Here is a 16148-nt window from a genome sequence, read left to right on the forward strand (position 1 = left end):
TGTAGGTGAGATACAGGCCTCAAGGGCTCCCTTCACACCTGCTGAGGTTGGACCCTCACAAACCACAAAGAGCCCAGCTTGTGCCTTTTGTGCACATGAGATTCTCAAGGCTCAGAGAGCCTGAAGTCATTTTTTTAGGACATTCTCCTTCCCTTAAGGAGGCCAGCAGCCAGGCTGGGAAGCCCACATAGCTAGGAACTGAGGCTGGCCAACAAGCACATGAGCTTACAAGGGGATCCTTCCCCAGTTGAGCCCTCAAATGGGATTCAGCCCCAGTTGGCACCTGCATTGTAGCCTGGGGAAGCCCTGAAGCAGAGAACCCAGCTAAGCTGTGCCCGATCCTGACCCGCAATTATCATGAGACAGTAAATGTGTGTTTCAAGCTGCAAAGTTTGTCGTTGTTTGTTTGTTTGTTTAAGATTTTATTTATTTATTTGACAGAGAGAGAGAGATCACGAACACAAGCATGGGGAGTGGGAGAGGGAGAAGCAGGCTTCCTGCCTCAGCAGGGAGCCCGACACAGGGCTCGATCCCAGGACCCTGGGATCATGACCTGAGCCGAAGGCAGACTGCTAACAACTAAGCCACCAAGGTGTCACTGTCATTGTTTGTTTTAGATAACTAATCCAATAACTAGAGGCATGTCATAGGATTTTGCTTGCAAACTGCAAAGGGAGCCGCAGTGGAGGTAACAAGCCACACACCCTGAGAGCAGGGTTCACACCGTCTGTGCTGAGATGTACCCCTCTGCAGTAAATTCAATGTGTTTGAATTGGCCATGAGGCTGCCAGCTGTGTCCCACGTGGCAGGAAGGATGGACGTCAGAGAGTCAGGGAAACCCAGCCACCCAGGGGCCATGCCACCTAAGCTTCCCCTCCCTCTTCTTATCCCAATGGGAGGCAAGGAAGAGCTCCCAAGAGATCCTGGGAGAGAGGGACCCAAACCTAGGTCCTCCACCAATGTCTGTACTTCCTCACGTTAGACAGACACACTTCCTGCCCACCCAGCCAAAGATCCGAGGCTCCCCAGCTGTGCAGGCTGGGCCTGAGAAGTCCCGGCTCAGAGGTTCTAGCAAAACTAGATTCCAATTCTGCTTCATGCCCAGCAGAGGGATGGATCTGGGGCCGTGGCCGCATCTGCTCGGGAGGAAGAGCACACGGCCTGGGTTTCACCAAGTCAGGCTTTCCTGGCCGGCCCCATGTCCCTCCCACATCCATTCACCCCAGGGAACTCATGTAGGAGCTCTGCTTATGTGTTGGTGGGCAAAGCTGTGTTCTTCACATGGCGGGATGATGCATGGTCAAGGCCAGCAGTGGATGTCATATGGAGGCCAGACGATGTCATGTGTGCCACTGAGACAAGAAGACAGGAGGTGGGACAAAATGGGTTCAATCAGTGCTTTCCAGACTTTAGGGGCCAAAAATTCTCCTTGAGAGCTTGTGAAAACAGAATCCTGGGCCCCACTCACAGGGAATCTGATTCAGAAGGTCTGGGGTGGGGCCTGAGCATCTGCATTTCCCTCAAGTTTCCAGGGACTCCAGTTCCAGGGACCGCACTTCCAGCAGCAAGGAGCGGAAGGACGGATGAATGATCACCCCTGCATCAGTCCTGGCAGGCCTTGGATGGGACAGAAATAGTGCAGGTAACACACACACACACACACACAAGCACGTGCACACAGAGACATGTATGTACAAAAGCCTTTCATCCAGACTCACAGAAACACACATGGACACACACACATATGAACATACAGACACATAAGCACAGAGACACAGGCATACAAATGATACACACTTACTCACAGACACAGACATCTGTAGGCACAGACATGTACACAAATGGATCAGTCAGGGTCCTCCAGAGAAAGAGAACCGATAGGGTGTGTGTGGGGATGGGGGGTGTGTCCATGTGTGTAAAGAGATTTATTATAAGGAATTGGCCCATATGATTATGGAGGCTGGAAAATGCAGACCCAGAAAATGCAGACCCAGAAAAGCTGGTGGTATAAGTTCCAGTCGAAATCTGAGTCCTAAGGCAGGAGAAGAAGACTAATGCCCCAGTCTGAAGACAATCACACAAATAGAAAATTCTTTCTTCCTCAGCCTTCCTTCCTACTCAAGCCTTCAACTGTTTAGACAAGGCCCACCACAGTGTGGAGGGCAATTATTCAGTCTACCGGTTCAAAAGCTAATCACATCCAGAAACACCCTCAGAGGCACACGCAGAAATAATGTATAACTAAATATCTGGGCCAATATCTGTGACCCAGTCGACACATAAAATGAACCATCACAACATATACACACAAGCACACACTCAAGCAGACTTATACACAAATGCACATAAGCACACTACATACTCTCCTTTTGTGCACAGTCAGAACACACTTATGTGCATTCCTACTCCAACATATGTAAAAACTGAAACAAAGGCAGGCTCATGGACACACACACATATACACAGTGAATAGATGCAGACATACACATTTACACACACGCACAAATACACACACACAATTTTCCCCCAGAGGACCCTGAAACGATGCTGCTGTAAAACAGCTCCTTCCTGCTGTGGCACTTTGTGATTTAACAGGGCCCCCTTGTGCTTTGCCTGAGGCACCAGGCTGGTGACCATCACCCACATTCACAGACAACAGGGCCGAGGCCCAGAGAAGATGCAGTAAACAGAGCAAGTCTCCAAACCACTCTGAGCTTCCCCCTGTGCTTCTGAAAGGGAGAATAACCCACAATACTAACAATAAGCAGTCGTGGTAACCTGCCACTAGAGTTGAGCAAAGACACCAATGCCACGACACCGCCTCTCCTCTAGCCCAGTCCCCTGCTGGGGATGAACACTGAACGTGGCACGTGTGGCCAGGGCACAGAGCCTGGCGAGGAGATGCCACGCTGGGGCCCTTGTGTCGTGGCCACTGACAACCAGAGGGTGAGTGGCCAGGACCAACACAGCAGACCCAGCAGAACGTGGGGGCGCGTACAGCAGCCCCCTACTTATTGAATGCTACCAGCTATGCGCTGTACCAAACATGCTTTGCTAATTACAGTTCTCATGACAAATCTCTGAGTAGCCAGGAACCTGGGAGGTCCCAAGAGTTTACATGGCTTGTCCGAGTCACACAAACCCAGATCTCCCTACCCAAAAGCCACTATGCCCCAGCAGGACCCTTCTGGGTAAGGCTCAGGCGTCTCCTTCCTCCTGCCAGGGTAGTCCTGAAGTCGGGGGTGGGGAGGGGCCCCTGCAGCTAAGACCATACAATATGCTCTATCCCAGCCCTGAGGATGTACACTGAGGAAGTCCCCAAACCTCGCCACAACCATGAGGGGGAAACTGAGGCACAGAGAGGCCATCCCTCACCCAAGGTCACCCAGGTGTTAAAAGGCAGAGCCGAATTCAAACAAATTCAAGCCATGAGCTCCAGAGACCGCACTCTAACCGCTGGGCTGGGCATGTAAAGGGAAGCAAACCTCTGGGTCGCTGTCTGTTCTGGAACACCCCTGTTCTTTCTTCACCTTTGCCAGTGTGGAGCCAAAGTTGGGAAGAGATCAGCAAACACTACTGTCTGCCAATTTCCAGGTGCAGAAATCACCCAGAGAGAGCATGTTTCCTGGCGATGTCCATTCTCTGAAATTTCAGTCCGCACCCAATTTTCCTGCCCACTTCCTAAGGGGAGATGCCCACTCACACAAACAGAGGACAGTCTCCTGCAGGCGGCCACTCAGAACGCTGGAATCATGGGCCTGAGAAGTGTGTCCTTTGGAAAAGGAAACCCAGATGATTCTGCTTTCGAAAATCCCTGCTGATTTTTTTTTAAAGATTTTATTTACTTATTTATTTACTTACTTACTTGAGAGAGTGAGCGAGACAGGGAGCACAAGCGGGGGGAGGGGCAGAGGGAGAAGGAGAAGCCGACTTCCGGCTGAGCAGGGAGCCCTAGCAAGCTCATCCCAGGATGGGGGATCATGACACCAGCCAAAGGCAGGCTCTTTTTGTTGTTGTTGTTGTTGTTCAGCTAGCCACTGTATAGTACATAATTAGCTTTTTTATGTAGTGTTTAAGGATTCATTAGTTAAGTATAACACCCAATGCTCATCACAACAGGAAGGCAGACTCTTACCCGATTGAACCACACAGGCGCCTCCCTGCTAATTTTTTTAACGCGATGTCTCTTCCATGTATATTTCGAGAGTAGAAAATCGCAAAGGTTTTGTTACAGCTCTTATTTCTGCCTCCTCCCCTTGCAAGTGATCTCTGTTTGGAAACTTTTATAAAGGAAGCGGTTTACTTTGTAGCCCATAAGTATTCAGGTGAGAAGCTTCTGGTCAAAATGATTCAGCAAGAAACCATCACCGCCCCCCGCACCCCCACCCGAGGCAGGCAGCCCCCACCCCCGCCCGGGGGGCGGTTTGCGGGGCGGGGCCCCCCCTCTCAGCTCCCCAGCACTGCCCTCGGCCCCGGCCCGGCTGCCCCAACACACGCTGCCCTCCGCGCAGGCAGCCATGCGGCGGGTCGGGTTGCTGCTCGCCTTCTGCTGCCTGGTCCTGAGCACCACCGGGGGCCCTTCGCGAGGTAAGAGCAGGGTCTGCCCTGGGCCGCTTCATGACGGGGCTGCGGGGCTCCGGAGCTCTGGCCGCTCTCCGAGGCGAGGTCCCCTGATTGCCCGTCGGTGGCGGGCGCGCCCTGAGCTTCCCGCCCGGGTCCCCAAGGCACACTGCTGGCTTGGCAGCCCCGGGGGACCGCGCGGCGGCAGGGGCAGGCGGCTCCCATCCCAGCTGCAGCGGTCTTTGCGGGGTTCAGGGGTAGGGGGTCTGGGGCCTGCCTGTTGGGAGAGAGAAGCGCCCTCTGTCGTCCGCCCCCTCCCCGTCCAGGGACTGAGAACTGTGGGCCCAAGGGAGGCTCCCCCGTGGTCCCTGCAGGTACCAAGCTCTGGGATGCCCCGTGGAGGTTAAGCAGTTTCCATGTGATGCCTGCCTTTCCTGCCTGCCGCTTGCTGTCCTGTGAACTTGGCCCCCCGGAGCCTAAGGATCAGACCATTCCTGCCAGGCCAGCACTGGGGGAGAAGGGGAGGGAGGGCGCCGCCGCTGTGCTCCAGAAACTGAGGCAGGAGATTGGGTTACTTGCCCAACTTACACAGCCAGTGAGCACCTGTCCCGGCCAGAGCACAGAGGAGCAGGCCATGCCCTCCCATCACTGGACTCACAGGCCACGGCTGCTGGGGGAGACTTAGAGGTGGGCCACTGCAAGCTTGGCTGGGGGCAGGGGAGGGGGGCAGAGTGTGACATGGCAACCCCATGGAGCTTCCCAGGAGAGATAACAGGTTGAGAAAGAAGGACTTTTGGGTTGCAACGGAACATAAAAGGGCTGAGGACACTGATGTGGCAATTTCCTAAGTCCTGAAGGGCTTAGGGAGGGAAGATGCCATGCGGCTCCGCATTTAGGTCAGTGCAGTTTAGTGTCTGGGCATGGGGAGGTCATGTGCCCAGAGGGCACCAGCATCAGGGGCCCCGTTGCCCCCCACTCCCTCCCAGGAAGGCACTGGAATCTGTTCTCAGGGGAGGGAAGGAAAAGGCTGTGGGAGCCATGGAGGCAGAGTCGGGGCTGGGCTGAGTTCCCGTCTGTTCAGCCACCAGACAGAGGCACCTCCAAGCCCCTCTTTCTGAGGCCCTTGCTCGGGTCCTCATCTGTCAAATGAAGGAAGCACCAGAAGAGATTGCTTCGGAGGGGCAGTGGGGTGGGCTGGGAAGGCTACCGGTGCGGCACAGACTCGGAGCAGGGATATGGGCAGGTGGCTGCCAAGCACCCCGGGCCCAGTGAGAATGCTTTCCATGGGCCGCCGCAGTCAGGCCTCTTCAAGGCCCACGGGTGCTCAAGTTCTTTACGCATCTCCTGGCTGATGAGCCTCGGCTTAGGGAGGCTGCAGGTTCCACAGCTAGTGGGTTTGGGGAGTCTGTGGTACCCCACTCTCTGCATGTGAGTGTGGGCTCTGGACTTGCCAGCTGGCGCACAGGGGCAGACAGCAGGTCCGACAGGGGAGGGGCACATGGCTCTGATGTGGGCATGGCCCGTGAGGACACGAACGGTCGTCCAGCGCCACCTGTCTCTGAACTCCCCATGCAGTCCTGTTCCCGTCCCTGCTCTGTTCCGTGAGGAAACGGAGGCAAGCGGAAGGAACTTGGCAAAACAGTTGACAGTGAGTGTCAGTAATTAAATCCCAGTGCAGTTGTGACGGCAGGCTCCACATCTCTAAGGGGACCCTTCACTAAGGTTTTGAGAAGGAGTGTGCGTCTCTGTTCTGAGCATGCAGCTTCTTCCCCTGACTTGTCCCCCTGGGATGGGTACTAAGTGGGGGGCACAGGAAGACAGCGGTATCCCGACAGGAGGCCGGGAAAGGGTGTCCTCAGCATGAGAGCTAAGAATGAGGGTTGGGGGGAGAGGAGGAAGGGTGTCCTGTCCCTGTGGTTGTCACATGCAGCCCCACCTGAGACCGCCCAGGGGCCAGAGTGAGGGTAGGGGGCCCCTCCACCAGCTGAGGGGTTAAAGGAGGAGGGGTGCTTCTCTCGCCCCCCAGGCAGGCCCCAGACCCCTACCCCTGGTGGCTGAACAGACGGGAACTCAGCCCAGCCCTGACTCTGCCTCCATGGCTCCCACAGCCTTTTCCTTCCCTCCCCTGAGAACAGATTCCAGTGCCTTCCTGGGAGGGAGTGGGGGGCAACGGGGCCCCTGATGCTGGTGCCCTCTGGGCACATGACCTCCCCATGCCCAGACACTAAACTGCACTGACCTAAATGCGGAGCCCCATGGCATCTTCCCTCCCTAAGCCCTTCAGGACTTAGGAAATTGCCACATCAGTGTCCTCAGCCCTTTTATGTTCCGTTGCAACCCAAAAGTCCTTCTTTCTCAACCTGTTATCTCTCCTGGGAAGCTCCATGGGGTTGCCATGTCACACTCTGCCCCCCTCCCCTGCCCCCAGCCAAGCTTGCAGTGGCCCATCTTCTTATTACAGGGCTTTATGATTAGTTGAACCTGGTTTAAACCCACCCTGCACTCCTCTGGGGCCTCAGTCTCTCTCCTGTAGAATGGGGATGTACACGCTGCCCGCAGGGTGGTAACAAGAAAGGAACAGCTCTAACTTTCCTGCTCCCCAGACTTTGGCTGCACAGCACACACCCCAGAACCCCCGTCCCTGAGGACAGCCCAGGCCCCCTTTAGTGGGGGAGGGACTGACCCGCCCCCCTGGCCAGGGCCCCGGGCCACCCAGCCTGCACTGTCACCATCTGCTCAGCACCCGCCTGGTGGCTTCCATTCTTCCCTGAAGGAGAGCTCCTCTTTGGGATGTTTATTCTCCATGAGAAGCCTTAGATTTCTCTTAAAGAATCCTAAGAATAGGGGCGCCTGGGTGGCTCAGATTGTTAAGCAACTGCCTTCGGCTCAGGTCATGATCCCGAAGTCTTGGGATCGAGTCCCACATCGGGCTCCCTGCTCCGCAGGGAGTCTGCTTCTCCCTCTGACCCTCTTCCCTCTCATGCTCTCATTCTCTGTCTCTCAAATAAATAAATAAAAAAAATCTTAAAAAAAAAAAAAAGAATCCTAAGAATAGATTTGACTTTCAACCTTTTTTTTAATTAAAAATGGAGCTTTTATTGTTTGTTTAGACAACTGCACTGATGAAGATTTACTGACTTGAAGCCTACATTTAAGGAAAACATGTAGTTAGATAAAAATAAACCAACTTCAGTATTTTCCCTAAACTTTTTGTAACATTACCAAAATCGCTTAGGAACTGACATCATGTGTTCCAAAAGAACAACGCTTCTGAGGTTCAGCCTCACCTACTTCCACTTCCATTTTTTTTTTTTTAGAGAAAGAGAGGGGGGGGGGGGGGGGGGGGGAAGGTGAGGAAGAGGAAGAGAATCTCAAGCAGAATCCCCCCTCTGCACAGAGCCCAACTCGGGGCTCGATCTCATGACCCTGAGATCATGGCCTGAGCTGAAACTAAGAGTCAGATGTTTAACCAACTAAGCCACGCAGACACCCCTCTTTCACTTCATTTTCAATTCTGTTCAATTTAAGCTAAATTGCATTTAATACATTTTATTTAAAAAACCATTAACACTGGTTACTAAGAGTGATTTCTAATTTGAGATACTAAGAGTGATAACTAATTTTTTTGTTACACTTTTCTGTATTTTTCAAATTTCCTACCCAAAATAGGTAGGATTATAACCAGAAAAAGCAATAAATGTAATTTATGCAAAGCAAAGAATAGAAGCCGTATTGATCCACAGTGGGGAAAGGGGGGACCCTCTCCTCTCCAATGGCAGGAGCTTCGGTGCCTTCCTCTTCCTCTGCCAGCTAGACTACAGTGAGGAGCAGAAATTAAGCTTGCAGTTGTTTGCCCCAGTGGTTTTTGGTTTAAACTACAAATCACCCTTGACTTCGTGTGGCGCACAAGCTTAGGTGCTCGGGGGACGGCCCTCAGCCCAGCCCCGCCCCCTCGCGTTAGGGTGTTTGTGTGCAGAGCCCACGAGGCCCCCCAGCACCACCACCTGAGTCACAGCCACGTGGGCAGCTTGGGGAAATGCGGGTTCCAGGGCCGACCCAGCCCCACCAGCCCAGCTGCTGGCACTCCAGGAACGCAAGCAGCTTTCCTTATTTCTATCTTTGGAGGCTTTAAGCAAAAAGACTGTCCTAGGAGGGCTGGATTCTTGCAAAGGAGAATCCCAGTGCCGGTCGGGGACAGAGCTCGGAGGGAGACTTGGACCGGCAGATGGCCATAATCCTGTGCTGGGAAGGGTCCCAGCGGTATGTTGCTTTCATCGGGGCCAGGGGGCCAGGTCCATGGGGCTGCTAAAGCTTAGGGAGCCTTGCAGAGGAAATCATGAGCTTAGTCTTGACGCTTCAGCTTTGGGCCCAAGGAACCAGCTGGGGGAGACCCATTTGCCAGGTGAGGCCCTGCTTGGTCAGGCCGTGCTGGCCCTCCCCAGACCGCAAGATGCTGCCCCCCCGCCCCAGGGTCACAGAATGCACAGAGACTCATGCCTTCTCTCCCCACTCTCAGGGCTCCCTTCCGCTGCACCACACACAGGGGAGGGGAGACCACCCAGCCAGATGCCCCCCAACCCCGTCCTGGGTCTCGCACTCGGCAGGGGTCTCACGTACACAAGAGGCCATAGCAGGCGCGCAGCACCCAAGGCAGTTCCCCAGCCTAGCCAGCCCACTGGCCCTATCTAACCCGACCCCCCATACAAGGTAGTGGGTATTTCCCTCAGCCCCCTTCAGTCAGTCTCCATGCGTGGGGGACTCCTTGTCCTCAGTGGGATATCCCAGTGCAGCTTCTATTAAAGCTCCCATACTCTGTTGAATTCATGCTCCCAGCTTCCTCCCCTAAAGTTGAGATTTCTTCACGGGGGGACCAGATGGTATCTTGACTCCCGCAAAGCCTGCATGCCTTGTCGCCGTTATCTTTTACCACCCAAATATACTTGGATGTCTCGGGTCTGAGCTGGAGTTTGGCGCTCAGGAGGTGGGCACAGGTCAGTACCCATCTTTCCACCTTACATATGCTCAGCCCGGAAGCTTGGTTAGCACTGCCGCTACCCACACACCCCGAGTCTCCACTTCCTGCTGCCTCAGCACCTCTGCCTCGTGCTAAACTCAGTCTCCCCAGACTGAACACAGATGCCTGCGCCACAGGTGCTCCCTGAGGTCACAGTAGAGGGAAGCGAGTGAAGTCTCAGGGCAGTGCAGTCCCCTGGGGTCCTCTGCAAGGACACAGTGTCCCTATCGGCACCCACCGCCACGACCACGTGGGGCTACTGAGCACCTGAAACGGGGCCATGCCACTGAGAAGCTGAACTTCACACTCTGTTTAATTTAGTTAATGAACTAAAACAGCTCAGCTCTGAATCATCTCTAGAAGGCTAACATTTCAGGAAAATCTGGGAGAACGTCTTCCTAAAGAGAAGCAGTTTACAAATCTAAAAACTCTCTTCCCCTTCTCCCTCCTCCCTCCCAGTTTAGATTTTCCCCCCAAAACTTTATTTTTTTTAAAGATTTTTTATTTATTTATTTGAGAGAGAAAGAATGAGAGAGCATGAGAGGGAGGAGGATCAGAGGGAGAAGCAGACTCCCTGCTGAGCAGGGAGCCTGATGGGATCCTGAGACTCCAGGATCATGACCTGAGCCGAAGGCAGTCGCTTAACCAACTGAGCCACCCAGGCACCCAAAACTTTTTCTTTTTTTAAGACTTTATTTATTTGAGAGAGAGAGAGAGAGCACAAGCAGGGAAGGGGCAGAGGGAGCGAGAGAAGCAGACTCCCCACTGAGTGGGGAGCCCAATGCAGGACTCAGTCCCAGGACCCTGAGATCATGACCTGAGCTGAAGTCAGACACATAATTAAGCCATCCAGGTGCCCCAACTTTTTATTTTTAGATGTTAGTTGTCCACTGTAGAAATGGACAGAAACCTAAATTCATCATGAGCCACCAACCAGAAAAGGCCACCATTCACTTGTTGCCATACGGAGCCTGTGGGGCTTTTTATGTTGCTGTTTTCTTTATAATAAAATCCAAAGTTTGTGACCCAAATGAGCACACACCTGTGCCGGGCCCGGCCTTGCCTCTCAGCCTTTCCCCACATGCCCTCCTTGCTTCGGCCATGCTGGGGCCGTGAGCCATCAAACACTTCTGCCCTCCAGCCCCTCTCGCTTGCTCTCGGCGCCTCCATCCAGGTTTGTGCAGATGGCACAGCCTGCTGCTGCATCTGCTGTGGACAGACCCCTGCACAGCTCCTGCCTTGCTTCACCTGCTGCTCTGATGTTTGTCTTGCCTGTTTATTGACGGGATGTGAACTGCAGTGAACATAAGCTTCTGTACCCCCAGAGCCTGCAGGATGAGGAGGGCTCCAGAGGGGCCAGTGAGCGAGCCGGACGAAGGAATGAAGTCAGGTCCTCCTTCAGCGAGGGTCCTCGGGGCGTGGCCGGGCTCTGCTTCTGTGGGGCCTGGGACCAGCGGACGTGGAAAGGAGAGGAGCGGCATGGGGGTCCCTGGTTCTGTCAGACACTGGGGGACCCAAGTGCCAGGGGAGAAGCCCCTCCCGTTGCTTACCCCATCTTTAATCCAAATATGGGCCGCCTCAGAATAGGAAGAGCATGGAAGGATGAAAGAAAGCCAGTCGTCCTCCCTCCACCAGGTGCCAGCTCTGCAGGCCTGATCCCTGTCCTCGGACTTGTACCCAGAAGGGCATGGCAGGAGGCAGCACATGAGGGGCATCAGGTGCGGATGGGCCAACCCAGGGCCTGGAAGCTGGGTGGATTCCGACAAGAATCACTGAGGGAGAGGACAGCAGCAGCGTCCGAGCAAGTGAGAAGGCAGGACACGCCTTCGGGCACTTCTCCATGGTCCACTTGTTGGGGACACACTGAGGGGCTGGGTCCAGATGGCGGTGGCCTCAAAGGCCAACTGAGGCACCTTCTACCCTCCGGGGCTGCGTCCTATCCAGAGGCTCTGCCCCCTGAAGACACGGTCAGGTTTCCTTTAACACATGCTAGAAACCACCCTGGGTTCCGAGAAAGCCTGTGCGGGCAGGCGCCGCGGGCCAGGACTACCTTCCATTCCTCACAGTACCATCCACCGTGCCTGGGCCTCAGCTCTGAGGGAGAAACTGCAAGAAGCACAACAAATGCTCTGTGGGGTGTGGGGTGGCTGGTTGAGGGGGTAGATAGACGGCCAGGGGCCACACTGGGAGCAGACCGCAGAACCGAGGTGTGAGGTGCAACACTGGGCCCAAGGACCCTGCTCACAGCAATGTTCTTGTCTGGTTCTGTGCTTCTCTGTTTCAGATTTTTGTTCCCAGACCCTTAACCCAGATGTGAAGCCAGGATTTCCCAAAACAATAAACCCCCACGACCCAGGAGTCCTCCAAGCAGCCAGACACAGCGTTGAAAAGTTCAACAACTGTACAAATGACATCTTCTTGTTCAAGGAGTCCCACATCAGCAAAGCCCTGGTCCAGGTGAGGGTTGGGGACACCCCTAAGTGGCCAGGCTGCAGTGGCTTCTGTCTTACCAGGGGCTGACCAGCTAGTGCCCATCCATCTAGAGTGTGGCCCCCCCAGCCGGGAGGCTGACAGCAGGGCCACAGGCAGCCCACGAGCAGCCACAGCCAGAGACACCCAGGGCACAGCAAGAAAGCCCTGAGCCACCTCCTGTGAAAGCAAGCTCCTCCTGGGTGCAGCCACCAGGCAGGGGCCGACAGCACATCTGGAGCGGAACCCAGGAGGGCAGGGGTGGAACAGGCCACTGCAGCCGGGCATGAAAGCCATCCGCCGGCAGAAGCAGAAGGCCAGCCTGCAGGAACCACTAGACGGCCCATCGGAGCCCCCGCCCTGCCTCGCCCCACCCCACCCCTTGCCCGCACCGCAGCCCCAAGGGACCTCTTGCCGTTCTCCATCTGGGCCGTGTCACTCGGAGAGCTTTGTCCAAACCACTGCTCCTTCCCCACACACAAACCCCAGGGGAAGATGGTGAGGTGGTCCCACTCGGACGCTAACAGTTTTTACGCATACTGGTAATGGTTACCCGTGTCACAGGATTGTTGGAAATTCTTATAATCCTTATTCTTTTCGAAAATTGCAAACTTTTTTAAGAACAGCATATTTTTATGATTAGAAAGCATGTGGCAGAAAGGCAAGCTGGTGTCAGGTGGGCTTTAAAAGCCTATTTCCCATGGAAATAGCCCAAGGGTCATCTCTCTGGGGACTCCGCCCCAGGGGCCGTGGGGTCTTCCCAAGCCAGGCTTTCGCCTCCTGCGAAACACGGCAAGTTCCTGGTGCTCCTGCCAGTGCTCAAGGGCCTCTGGGAGGGGATAGATGACACTGGGGATGACTTTACTTCACCTCACTTCAATGAGGCTTCATTGAGAGACCGCAAGTGAGAAGGAACCAGTTGCTGCTGCATTCACGTGAAAAAGGTCTATTTTGAAACTGGGGGGAAAAGCAACCACTGTTGGCATGCAGGGCGGGTCAGCACAGGCCGCAGGTGGGTGTTGGGCATGGAGGTGAGGCGCAGAGTTCTGGGCAGGAAGGAAATGTCCTCGGACAGACCCAGAGCCCCAGTCTCACCTGGGGACCGAGAACTGGCACCATGAGCAGGAATGATATGAGTGGGTAAGAAAGGAAGGGAGCAGCCTGGGTACAAGCGGCAGCTTCCCCCCGCCCCCAGCCCCCACACCGGAGTTCTCTGATGGGTCCCAGATGCTCAGCCCCTTTCCGGGAGCGAATCTGGGCATCCTTCCCCCTGGTCTCCATGCCGCCTCCTGCTGGTGAAGGAGCAGCCACCCTTCTGTCCTGGACAGAATAACACTGACCCGGCCCCTCTTTCCCGTAGATCGTGAAGGGCCTGAAGTACATGCTGCACATGAAGATTGGCAGAACTTCTTGCAAGAAGACCCAGCACCCTATTCTAGACAACTGTCACTTCCAGACCAACCATACCTTAAAAAGGGTAAAAACGAAGGGGTCTCACCTCCTCACACCTACTCACTGCTGTCCCAGCCCTCGCCCACTCCCCAGGGCTTTGGGAACCATCCCCTTCATCACCTCTCTGCCTGCAAGGTTCCAAATCTCAGTCCCAGCATCCGTGCAGTACCCAGAGACCTGGGAGAACACAGACGCAGGGATCGCAAGAGAGCACCTCAAACCACTCCCCTGAGGAGCACAGCTCCAGGAAATAAACACCCTGGGCTTGGGGCAGGGGAGGTTAAAACAAAAGGAGCTTTCAAACAGTTCAGAAATCATATACACACATACACATGCAGGAGAGAGCAAATGTGACATCTAATTAATTTGCAAAAGAAAGTGAAAAGTATATATTCTTGAATCTCTCAATTCTGTAGATGTGAAATTTTTCAAAATAAAAACTTGGGGCAGGGGGAAAAAGTCCTAAGGAAGATGCGCACACACCGCCCACCGCTGCAGGGAACCTAACTGCTACGGAGCCTGTCTGGAGTGCAGGCTCTGGGACGGGAGAGGGGGGGGTCTCAGTGTGCCCTTCTTTGTTTCAGACTTTCAGTTGCTACACGGAAGTTTGGGTCATCCCCTGGCTCCAGAGGTTCGAGGTGCCCGTTCTCCGCTGTCGCTGACTTCAGCCTCTCAGCAACACTGCACTCCTGCTCTTTACTGCACGCGGTCACAGCCCCGCCCTGGCTGTCACAGGCCCTGGGACCTTCCGACGTAGTGGCTCACCAGTGAGCCAAAACGGAAGTGCCTGTGGGCTCATCACAGAGTAGCCAGGGTGGAAGAATGATACTGCCTGTGGTTAGAGTATGTATTTCTCATTTTCTTCTAATCTAACTAATTTTACCGATGCTCTGATGGTAATTATTCAGGTTCTGGACCCCTGAGTGAGCCCCCTCCGTCCCCTCCCACTTGATTACCTGGTGGTCCCACATCCAGCAATGAAAGCCCAAAGATCATCCCTTTGACCAAATAATGGTTACAGCCTTGGGCAGGGGGACAAGTCAGCTATTGTGCATCTTGACATTTTGTGCATGAATAAAACTATGAATAAATATGAATAAAGAACTGACCATCTCAAAGCAACACCTGTTGCTTTAACCTGTTAAAGGGTCAGGAAGGTGAGGTGAACATTGTGAGGGGTCCCTCTCACTGAGTGGTCTGATGAGTCTTAAGTGACTTCCAAAAAGCCCCTTGGAGGCTTCTCTGGCCTTTCACTGCCAGCTAAACTATACTGAAGACCAGAGGCCTGTGTCCACATCATGAACTGGCAGGGCAGGTAGCACCCCACTTTGGAGGGCACTCAACCTCTAGCTGGGCTTTCTTCTGACCAAGAGTCATACACCCAAGTTCTTGATGGACTTGATAATTCATAGGAAACAAAATCTGCATTAAATATGTATGACAATTTGGTATGCAGTTGTAAACTTGATCACCGTGTACAACCAAAATGAATTACCCTTTGGCTTCCTTCAGTGAGGGGAGAGCTTTAATTTCCAAATCCTCACTCATTTTTGCTGGCTCGCCTCCTTCTGGTCATTTAATTCAGGGACAGTGATGGCAACTATGCCACAAGACAATTTATTTGATGATTCTGAAGGCCACCCTTTCATCAAGATAAATAAGTCCACCCAGCATTGTTGACACCATACATAAACAAGGTGCAGGAACACCAGGAGTCAAGAGCTTCAGACTCAGATGGGCCTCGGGACACAGCTGAAGGGGCAGGATGTTGCAGCAAATGAAGGTAGGAACCCATGCGAACTCCCAGTTGATCTTCATGAACATCTAAATATGGCCCAGAGCACATGAAGGCCAGGCCTCTCCTGAAAATTATTACTTAGGCTTCCAGGCCTGTGGGCCCACCTGGCCTCATGGTCAGAAATGAGAATGCACACACAGGTGTGGGGGAGCAGCCTCACAGTACCTCTGCTCCGAGCTGAGTTGCATTTGAACCTCCTTCTGCCCAGCCAGGAGCCAGGGCTGACCTTACGTCTGGGGACAGAGAAGGAAGCCTCAAATCTGAATCTCCAAACTCTCAGGTTTCAACCCTAACCTATGCCCACAATTTTCGAAACATCATTTGGGGCCAGGTATTTAAAATCTCTTCCTATAAAGTAAACAGAAGTCTTAGAACTAAGACAGACCAGCTCCGGCAAAAGCCAGTTGACTGTGGGTCCCCCAATCTCAGGCTTCTGCAAACCTTCTCTACATGGGGACCTTAGGGCCTGAACTCTAGGCGACTTGAACTCTCTAATACGTCAGCTGTTTTATTATCCCCAATCTGCTTTATGTACTATACCTCACAGAAGACAATGCTTGACTTTAAATAACGCTTACACCAGCCGCAGCGGCCCCAGAAGGAAAGGGGCTGAGCCAGTGAGCCCGTGTGAAGCTACTCTGATTTCTGGAAGCCAAGAGCTCATGGGCCCTTGTCCTCCAGACACATCTGCCAACCACACTACTGCAGACGTCTGGCTATAGCTGCCTGGAGAGCAGGTCCTGTGGGCATGCTGCTTGTTCTAGCAGCCTAACTCTGCCCCTCACCCCCACCCCATGAAAGACTTCACTCTAGACCGAGCACAGCAAAGCCCAGCCTGGGAGGGGACTGGCCAGA

The 16148-nt window shown here is 53.9% G+C and overlaps 1 protein-coding gene across 2 annotated transcripts; it reads left to right on the forward strand.

Annotated features, from left to right (window-relative positions):
• Positions 1-4357: 4357 nt before the first annotated feature.
• CST7 (cystatin F) lies at positions 4358-14613 on the forward strand. 2 transcript variants are annotated; one of them, XM_025876982.2, is made up of 4 exons: positions 4358-4587; positions 11859-12031; positions 13404-13520; positions 14080-14613. In XM_025876982.2, exons 1-4 carry the CDS (start codon positions 4518-4520, stop codon positions 14155-14157), a joined length of 438 nt encoding a protein of 145 aa, XP_025732767.1. In that variant the 5' UTR covers positions 4358-4517; the 3' UTR covers positions 14158-14613. The 2 variants fall into 2 exon arrangements, with proteins under 2 accessions (XP_025732767.1, XP_025732766.1); XM_025876981.2 differs by lacking the exon at positions 14080-14613 and having other exon boundaries at positions 13404-13965.
• The last annotated feature ends 1535 nt before the right edge of the window (positions 14614-16148 follow it).

This window comes from Callorhinus ursinus, unplaced genomic scaffold, assembly GCF_003265705.2.
Source record: "Callorhinus ursinus isolate GAN/ISIS: 27379988/994484 unplaced genomic scaffold, GSC_fseal_2.0 scaffold111, whole genome shotgun sequence".
NCBI classification, from domain to species: Eukaryota; Metazoa; Chordata; class Mammalia; order Carnivora; family Otariidae; genus Callorhinus; species Callorhinus ursinus.

Coding starts and splice junctions, on each gene's coding strand:
- CST7 (XM_025876981.2), top strand. CDS start 4,518: ATGCGGCGGGTCGGGTTGCTGCTCGCCTTCTGCTGCCTGGTCCTGAGC. Junction 4,588..11,858: donor CACCGGGGGCCCTTCGCGAG/GTAAGAGCAGGG, acceptor TCTCTGTTTCAG/ATTTTTGTTCCCAGACCCTT. Junction 12,032..13,403: donor TCAGCAAAGCCCTGGTCCAG/GTGAGGGTTGGG, acceptor TCTTTCCCGTAG/ATCGTGAAGGGCCTGAAGTA.